The 10,044-nt window shown below is 44.5% G+C and overlaps 1 protein-coding gene across 2 annotated transcripts; it reads right to left on the minus strand.

Annotated features, from left to right (window-relative positions):
* Nucleotides 1-355: 355 nt before the first annotated feature.
* Nucleotides 356-4,865, minus strand: LOC125553771 (zinc finger protein-like 1 homolog). 2 transcript variants are annotated; one of them, XR_007304201.1, is made up of 9 exons: nucleotides 4,638-4,865; nucleotides 4,273-4,353; nucleotides 3,122-3,239; nucleotides 2,927-3,021; nucleotides 2,766-2,837; nucleotides 2,239-2,568; nucleotides 2,035-2,143; nucleotides 1,439-1,620; nucleotides 356-770 (listed from the first exon to the last, which is right to left on the minus strand). XR_007304201.1 is itself a non-coding variant. In XM_048717481.1 (9 exons), the coding sequence occupies exons 1-9, from the start codon at nucleotides 4,659-4,661 to the stop codon at nucleotides 683-685; spliced, it is 1,092 nt and encodes a 363-aa protein (XP_048573438.1). In that variant the 5' UTR covers nucleotides 4,662-4,864; the 3' UTR covers nucleotides 356-682. The 2 variants fall into 2 exon arrangements, 1 of the variants encoding a protein (XP_048573438.1); XM_048717481.1 differs by having other exon boundaries at nucleotides 1,439-1,613; nucleotides 4,638-4,864.
* Nucleotides 4,866-10,044: the final 5,179 nt, after the last annotated feature.

The raw sequence follows: 10,044 nt of genomic DNA on the forward strand, positions 1-10,044 counted from the left end.
CAATTTAGTTCGTTGAACTGCCATTTCTAAAAAAAAAAATAGTTTCAATGAGTGAAATTAGACCAAGTGGTCAGGTTGGTAAGCTACCGACAAGAAAATGCAAACGATGAGTGAAATTAGATCATGGCGAGGAGAAATAACACCCGTGAACTATATATGAATTACTATGCAACATGTATTGCAATTATGGAAGTAGCTACGGGCAACATTGCATTTTTGACATTGTTGCACTTTTATTCCTGCTGAAATTAATCAGCATCCGCGTTTGCAAACTAAAAGAATATCATGATATCCTGCCATGTTGTGCATAAGACGCCTATAATTTCCCAGCATCGTCATGACAAGTGAAAAATAATGGAGAAATAACACAGCGATGTTTTAGAATGGCTCGATCAAAGTAACACCTGTAGCAATTCAGAAGGCGCGACAACAGGAATAAGAAAATAGTAGACAACTTCAACAATTTCCCGTCTGGTATAAGATAACAGATGAATCAGCATATAAAACCAGTCTGCTATAACTCTTATGTAACTATAATCACTACCTCCACCTTCCCATCCACAACCACCCTGAAAGGCCCAAAAAGGGGGGAAATGGAAAATAATACAGGCAGGGTAAAAACCCTTGAATCGGCAGCAAGGCAGTACCAGAAACAAACTGCAAGTTGGAAGTTTCAACTGTACTACTGAGCCTCATCATCGGCAAAGTTTTCAGAAAGACTGCGCTGTGACAATCGGTAGTAGAGAATTCCCATCGTTGCTATACATGCCCTGCATTAACAGCACATTAATGCAGGTTAATTAAATCAAGAATAATAAAATCTTAGAATCCAACACAAACTAAAAGGCAAAATTAAAATAAGTAAATGAAACACATCTTAAAGTTTTTCATTAGACAGACTATAGCTTTACAGGACTCACATCTAAGACATACAGAACTGCTTGCTATGTCACAAATCAAGCTAACAGAATGAAGGAACAGACATATCTATTTATTTATACACATAAAATCAAGAATATAGAAATGGATATCATACTAGATGAACACTCTGACAATAAATGGTGCGACATCTCTAAAGAAAAAGAAAAAACAAATTGCACAGCTAGCAACCTTGCTGATTGTACAGAACTCAAATTAAAAACATAACACTGCAAGTACCAATTTCTGGTTGTTTCCCTCAAATCTGCTAGAAATATGGGTAGGAGGCCACTCAAACAGAGATCCAGATGAATCAAAGGGGAAAACTAACAGTGCTGGCCATCTTATATATTCAAACCACAAAATAATCATTTACTTCTGAATATATTACATATTCAATAATACAGTAATAAAACTTCAGCCACGTAATATCCGTTTTGAACATTACTTAACGAAATTAAGATCCATTCCAGGAGAATATTAGTCAGAGGCTAGAACAATTGCATGGCAGAAACCTTACATGATTGCCATTGCAAGTAAGATCTTTGTGGGATCGATTCGTGATGTCCTCTGATGTCGTGACCGGCCTTCTGGAGCATCATTTTCCTTTTTAGGGGGTGCTGTAACTGGTAATGTTGGCAGTGCACTAGACCAAAAAGGTAGCAGCATCCTTAAAAATTTGTGACGGTATGTACCTGTAAACTGAAGCTTCATAAGAAACAAGCACAACCATCTTTTGAAATAAATGTTCCACCTAGAATTGACTAGTTATATATGAACCAATCTAAATAGTCTTACGCATTTCCAGCATATATATACATGTACATTTCATGTTAGATGTATCACAGCCCTGGGAATAGAGGTGTATTGTAAGAGAAGGGTGGTAGAAGACGAGGTTAACACATCAAACTGAGATACAATAAGATAGTAATTATTTTGTGGGTGATTGGAAACATGACTAGTGTTTGGCAACTAATTTGAGACAGAAATGTCACCTCAAATATTGAAAAAAAAAATCAAATAATCTTATGACAAAAGCTCGGTATAACTCAAGAAAAGAAGGACCTGACATAAAGACGGAAGTAGAAAATAGATTTTTGATAATGGCATTCTTACCCCTTTTAGTGTACTTTTTGCGGTTTGCATCTTCATCATCAGCATAATAAGACATCTCTGAATTTTGTCTCTCAACATAGTTAGCACCTTTTCTTGTCGTGGCACTAGGCTACATAATGAAGGAATAGGATCACTAACTCTGCTTAAGGTGAACAGAAAACAAACAGACACTAACTATATACACGAGGATATGTCATGACTTACCCCGTGCGGACTTGGACTTCTGATGAAATTGGGCTCCTGCTCTGGGAACTTTGTTGCTATGGTACTAGGACCATCTATTTCAACTATTTCTGGTTCCACATGACTAAGAGTCCCAGAAGAGTACATCCCAGCAGGATATGTATCCCCCTGGGAGAGTACCGCTGATGATAAAGTTGCATCTTTCGAAGAGTTAAGCATGTTTGCATCAGTAGATTCACCAGAATATGATAGACGCTTAAGGGGGTCTGAAGCAAATGCAGGGGGTGTGCGGGCATCAGCTTTAGGCATTGTCACAAAATGATTCCCAAATACATTCTTCTCCAGACCAGTCTGCGACATGTTACAAAGTGCAAGCTTTGTCAAACAGTGCAGTAAATATACTTAGCTGCAAGAGTCGTGGTTCACAGGTAAATGTGTAATAGTGCACCAAAGAAGAATTTATTCGCACAAATAAAAACAAAGGGAAAACATTTAAGGAAAATTAGTGGTTTTGATCTTGCAAGAAGGAACTGATTTGAAGGACTAACCTGGACTACTGCTTCCTTCAGTTTAGCATGGAGGCGGGAGCCTGTATCTTTAATACTCGAAGGAGGCCATATCTGTCAGGAAATAACTATGTCACATGTTAAGGTTAAAAGAACTGTTGGAGCCTCAAAGTAATAGCATATCAAGCCAGAGATTAGCTTACAGGAATTGAACATGAGGGGCAGACAAATCCTGCTGGTGCTGTTTGTGCCGGAAAACTTTGGACATGTGATATCAAGCATTTTGTGTGCATCACATCTAAAAGATGTCAAGAAGACAAAATATATCGTGTTATATTTAGTGAAGGTGGCTCCAAGAGACGAATGGATTCAAATATTCTACTTGAAGCAATACATACGGAGGCAACCCAATCGTGTAGTTTCTTCGCTTGCAGCTTCTAGAACCAAATTACACAAAGAGCAGTGTTGTGGCCAGTCATAATCAGAATTAACAACCCATTCAGCATAGTTTTTTACCTACAGAAAGTAAAAAGGAGGATATTAGTTTGTAAAATTAATGTTACACGATTACTTTAACAGAATTGTAAGAATATAAAGCATTTTTTTTACGTTTGGTTATGAAAGTAGCTGATATGAAGCCAATAGCAATGTTATATACTTACATGTGATTATTAAATTTCTCTTCACGCAAAATAAACAGAACAGGAAAATGATATGATCATAGCATGCACATATATGGTGTCACAAAATTTTACAGCATAGGTGCAGCAATAGGACTAAGGAACAATAATGGATTCCAAATGTTTCAGTAAGAAAGTGGAGGTGGAAACTGTAGGGCTGTGAATCTGTTATAGGACCAAACTAGAGAGGAAAAAAAAGATGGATCTAACTTATAGTCAGGTCTCTCCCAATGCCCTACGTAGGCTCTCTTAGCATGACACATCAGATTTTTGTCTATGTAATTCATAATTAATGACGAGATGATGGAACCATCACATATCTAAGAAACCATCTCTACACGGAATCCAACAGACCAACACATATATCATTCTTGTAGTATCATCCAATAAAAGTCAAGTATCTTAATAAAAGTGGGGGCTACTCCAATATTAAGCATATGTAAGATATAATACATTGGGGTAGTTGTCTCTAAAAACCTACCATCTCCTAAGAGAGCGCACTAAGAGACAGTGCATTGTAAAAAATATGATACTCTAGCAGCAGCACCAGGCATAAAAATGTTGTCTCAGCAGCTATTTGTTAAACAGTCCTCACATGTGATCCAATCTTCTATCACACTGTAAACAAGTATATTTCACATTACAAACCTATATTACTAGCACATTTCAAAGCATATGCGAGACCATATATTTGAAAGGGCACTCATGTCCAGCAAGCCTAATGCCAATATACAACAGCTAACATGAGAGACACACTTGTGATACACTATAGATACTAAACAGGATGGAGCACATTGAGCAAGCACATATTAACCGCTATGCCTTTTTCTGAGCTAATTGGGATGAGGGGATCAAGTCAGAAAGCTCACCACGCATAATTGATGTTCTGGGAAGCAGATGCACTCGCCGCAGACCGGAACCTGGTGGACGAAGCAATAAACCCTCGTCGCCTGAAAATCCAAAGCAAGCACACACGCCCTGTCAACACAAAATTCAGGCAGCACTGACAAATCTCAACACGCCAGCAGTAAATCCAAGAACCCCAAACTAAAATTTCGAATCCGCGCTCGCAGTGCCCTCTCGGATCCAGACCACGCGAACGCCAAATCCGCCACCGCGTACTTCCCCTGCCCAGATCCAAAATCCCCCCTCACATGTCGACGCGCAACAGAGAGAACACGCAGGACACCGCACGGGCATCGCCGAATAGGTGGAGAAATGATCAAGAAGTAACCTTGCGGCATTTGCAGACGACCATCGCCGAGGAACCGGAGAAAAGAACCGGGAGTCGGTACGGGGAGCAAGGGGAGAAGCACGGCAGATCTCGCAGGGATGGAACGAAGTCTCGTGGGGTTGCCTTAGAAATGTTAACCGGTAGTAATCGTGTAACCAAAGCTTTTGGGTCGTTCAGAAAGGAGACACAATTTTTGGGCTGAGTCGTGAGATTCTCCGGTAAGAGTTTTTTTTTCTGGGACCGGTAGGAGCGTTTTTTTATGCCCTTGAGCGCACTTTATTGAAAAAAAATGATACGGCGTTACATCTCTAGAGTTACCAAGCTCCCAGAAAATGAAGCTTCTGGTTGAATCGGGGATGTAGGCAGCGCTAGGACCTGCATGTCATTCAGTGAGAGAGGCGTACTTATCACCATGCAAAACAAAAGGGCATTAATGCGGAGCATCTCAAGTTCATCCCATGGATTTACCTACACTTCCCACAACGTCACTTGGACCAATGACAAGGGCTCGAGCAAAGGCTATCGAAGATAAAGTGAACTCGCTGCTCTCTGAACTACCACTTCCTACATGTGAGACATGGCTACTACCTCAAGCGAAAACCCTATATGTGATCAGGTGCTTGGAGGAAGGCCACGGATCAGCGGCACCTGACAGACAAGACGGCGAGGACACCAAGTACAAGGAACAAGAAGAAGAAGAAGAGCTGCCAGAAGTCTACAGCCACTGGACGACCGGTCTGAACCGGATGTCCGACGCATGGAAGCGCCAGCCAGCCAGACAAGTCCCAGTCTGCGTACGCTACAGCGGCCGAACGACCGACGCGGACCGGACGTCCGACACACCCCAGCGACCGGACGACCGAACCCCTCCGGACATCCGGTGTCACCCAACAGAAGGGAAATTATCGGAAGTCTGAAGCCCTCCGGACGACCGACGACCGGACAACCGACCGCCTCCGGAAATCCGACGCCACCTGACCCAAGCCGAAATGTCGGACGTCTGACTGCTTCCGGACGTCCAGACCCTCATGAGCCACTGGATGTCCGACAGCGTCCGGACGACCGACGTGTGTCTATGCACAACGTGTTGGGCCGAGGCTCATGTACCCTTTCGCCTCCTTAGACTATATATACTCATCCTCCCTCTTTCTAGAGACAGCATTGTGATAGCTCATTTGTGAGATAGAGCCTTGCTCATCCATCTGGATATACTCCACCGAGAGAGACCGTGGCCTCTACGGAGAAGATCCATCTTGGATTCAAGACCCCTAACGGGAAGACCCTCAAGACCTCCTCGCGGAGAAGAACTTGCTACTTGTATTGTCCCTTGTTGATCGTGGATCGTGTATCTCTTTGTGTTTCGAGGATCTAGCACATGTGTAATCGAATCTTGTTGGTTTGAGTGTTTCCTCTTGTGTTTTTCCCTCGTGTTTTATCCTCGTATTCTTCGTGTTCATTGCGGGATCCGCTCCAATCGTGAAAGATCGGGCATCTAGTGTTCTACCCTACATAATCTTGGTATCATGAACCTTGGTTGATCACGAATTTGGAGCCCATCCCCTTGATTTCTATCCTTGTTTTGTTGTGTTCTTCCCCAAATTCAAAAATTCCCCACCAAAAATAGCCCCAAATTTTTCTAAGATTTTTTGGTGTGATGAAGTTTTGTTGGATTTGATCCATGGATTTGCTTTGCTACGAGTGGATCTAGCTTTTCACCACCATCTCCACCTTTTTCATCCACAAAATCGCCCAATTTTACCTCACCACTAGGAACCCTAGAAGTTCATCCCTGTTGGAAATATGCCCTAGAGGCAATAATAAAGTGGTTATTATTATATTTCCGTGTTCATGATAATTGTCTATTGTTCATGCTATAATTGTATTAACCGAAAACCGTAATACATGTGTGAATACATAGATCATAATATGTCCCTAGTAAGCCTCTAGTTGACTAGCTCGTTGATCAATAGATGGTCATGGTTTCCTGACCATGGACATTGGATGTCATTGATAATGGGATCACATCATTAGGAGAATGATGTGATGGACAAGACCCAATCCTAAGCATAGCACAAGATCGTGTAGTTCGTTTGCTAAAGCTTTTCTAATGTTAAGTATTGTTTCCTTAGACCATGAGATTGTGCAACTCCCAGATACCGTAGGAATGCTTTGGGTTTACCAAACGTCACAACGTAACTGGGTGGCTATAAAGGTGCACTACAGGTATATCCGAAAGTATCTGTTGGGTTGGCACGAATCGAGACTGGGATTTGTCACTCCTGTGACGAAGAGGTATCTCTGGGCCCATTCGGTAATGCATCATCATAACGAGCTCAATGTGACTAAGGAGTTAGCCATAGGATCATGCGTTATGGAACGAGTAAAGAGACTTGCCGGTAACAAGATTGAACGAGGTATAGAGATACCGACGATCAAATCTCGGGCAAGTAACATGCCGATAGATAAAGGGAATTGTATACGGGATTGATTGAATCCTCGACATCGTGGTTCATCTGATGAGATCATCGTGGAACATGTGGGAGCCAACATGGGTATCCAGATCCCGCTGTTGGTTATTGGCCGGAGAGATGTCTCGATCATGTCTACATGGTCCCCGAACCCGTAGGGTCTACACACTTAAGGTTCGGTGACGCTAGAGTTGTTATGGGAAATAGTATGTGGTTACCAAATGTTGTTCGGAGTCCCGGATGAGATCCCGGACGTCACGAGGAGTTCCGGAATAGTCCAGAGGTGAAGAATTATATATGGGAAGTCTTGTTTCAGTCCCGGAATGATTTCGGGGGTTATCGGTATTGTACCGGGACCACCGGAAGGTGTCCGGGGGTCCACCGGGTGGGGCCACCTGCCCCGGTGGGCCAAGTGGGCTGAACAAGGGAGGGAACCAGCCCCTGGTGGGCTGGTGCGGCCCCCAAGGGGCCCTAGGCACCTAGGGTTAGAAACCCTAGGGCGTGGGGGCGCCTCCCACCTGACTTGGGGGGCAAGTCCCCTCCTTGGCTCCCCCCTTGTAGATGGGATCTGGGGGGCCAACCCCCTCTCCCCTTCCCCTATAAATAGTGGGGGTGGGAGGGCTGTTGGAAATATGCCCTAGAGGCAATAATAAAATGGTTATTATTGTATTTCCTTGTTCATGATAATTGTCTATTGTTCATGCTATAATTGTATTAACTGGAAACCGTAATACATGTGTGAATACATAGACCACAACATGTCCCTAGTAAGCCGCTAGTTGACTAGCTCGTTGATCAATAGATGGTCATGGTTTCCTGACCATGGACATTGGATGTCATTGATAGCGGGATCACATCATTAGGAGAATGATGTGATGGACAAGACCCAATCCTAAGCGTAGCATAAGATCATGTAGTTCGTTTGCTAAAGCTTTTCTAATGTCAAGTATCTTTTCCTTAGACCATGAAATTGTGCAACTCCCAGATACTGTAGGAATACTTTGGGTGTGCCAAATGTCACAACATAACTGGGTGCCTATAAAGGTGCACTACGGGTATCTCCGAAAGTGTCTGTTGGGTTGGCACGAATCAAGACTGGGATTTGTCACTCCGTATGGCGGAGAGGTATCTCTGGGCCCACTCGGTAAGACATCATCGTAATGAGCTCAATGTGACTAAGGGTTGGTCATGGGATGATGTGTTACGGAATGAGTAAAGTGACTTGCCGGTAACGAGATTGAACGAGGTATTGGGATACCGACGATCGAATCTCGGGCAAGTAACATACCGATTGACAAAGGGAATTGTATACGGGGTTGATTGAATCCTCGACATCGTGGTTCATCCGATGAGATTATCGTGGAGCATGTGGGAGCCAACATGGTATCCAGATCCCGCTGTTGGTTATTGACCGGAGAGTTGTCTCGGTCATGTCTACATGTCTCCCGAACCCGTAGGGTCTACACACTTAAGGTTTAGTGACGCTAGAGTTGTAGAGATATTAGTATGCGGTTAACCGAAAGTTGTTCGGAGTCCCGGATGAGATCCCGGACGTCATGAGGAGTTCCGGAATGGTTCGGAGGTAAAGATTTATATATAGGAAGTCCAGTTTCGGCCATCGAGAGAGTTTCGGGGATCACCGGTATTGTACCGGGACCACCGGAAGGGTCCCGGGGTTCCACCGGGTGGGGCCACCTATCCCGAAGGGCCCCATGGGCTGAAGTGGCGTGGGAACCAGCCCCTGGTGGGCTGGTGCGCCCCACCCAAGGGCCCAAGGTGCCTAGGGTTGGAAACCCTAGGGGGCCGTTGGCCCCCGAGGGGGGCATGCGCCCCCTGGTTGGAAACCCTAAGGGGGCCGTTGCCCCCCGAGGGGCCGCCGCCCCGGGGGCAGCACCCCCTCTAGATGGGATCTCCAAGGGGGCATGCGCCCCCCTAGCCCCTATATATATATATAGTGGAGGGGGGAGGGCAGCCGCACCCTAAGCCCTGGCGCCTCCCTCTCCCTCCCTGACACCTCTTCCTCCTCCAGTAGCGCTTGGCGAAGCCCTGCTGGAATCCAGCTACTTCCACCACCACGCCGTCGTGCTGCTGGATCTCCATCAACTTCTCCTTCCCCTTGCTGGATCAAGAAGGAGGAGACTTCTCCGCTCCGTACGTGTGTTGAACGCGGAGGTGCCGTCCGTTCGGCGCTAGGATCATCGGTGATTTGGATAACGACGAGTACGACTCCATCAACCCCGTTCTCTTGAACGCTTCTGCTCGCGATCTACAAGGGTATGTAGATGCACTCCTCCCTCTCTCGTTGCAAGATGACTCCATAGATTGATCTTGGTGATGCATAGAAAATTTTAAATTTCTGCTACGATCCCCTACAGTGGCATCATGAGCTAGGTCTATGCGTAGTTTCTATGCACGAGTAGAACACAAGTTGTTGTGGGCGTCGATTTTGTCAATTTACTTGTCATTACTAGTCTTATCTCGATTCGGCGGCATCGTGGGATGAAGCGGCCCAGACCGACCTTACACGTACGCTTATGTGAGACTGGTTCCACCGACTGACATGCACTAGTTGCATAAGGTGGCTAGCGGGTGTCTGTCTCTCCCACTTTAGTCGGATCGGATTCGATGAAAAGGGTCCTTATGAAGGATAAATAGAAATTGGCATATCACGTTGTGGTTTGGCATAGGTAAGAAACGTTCTTGCTAGAAACCTATAGCAGCCACGTAAAAAACTTGCAACAACAATTAGAGGACATCTAACTTGTTCTTGCAGCATATGCCGTGTGATGTGATATGGCCAAAAGGATGTGATGAATGATGTATGAGATTGATCATGTTCTTATAATAGGAATCACGACTTGCATGTCGATGAGTATGACAACCGGCAGGAGCCATAGGAGTTGTCTTAATTTATTTATGACCTGCGTGTCAACATAAAC

The sequence above is a fragment of the Triticum urartu genome, chromosome 1 (assembly GCF_003073215.2).
Source record: "Triticum urartu cultivar G1812 chromosome 1, Tu2.1, whole genome shotgun sequence".
Classification (NCBI taxonomy): Eukaryota; Viridiplantae; Streptophyta; class Magnoliopsida; order Poales; family Poaceae; genus Triticum; species Triticum urartu.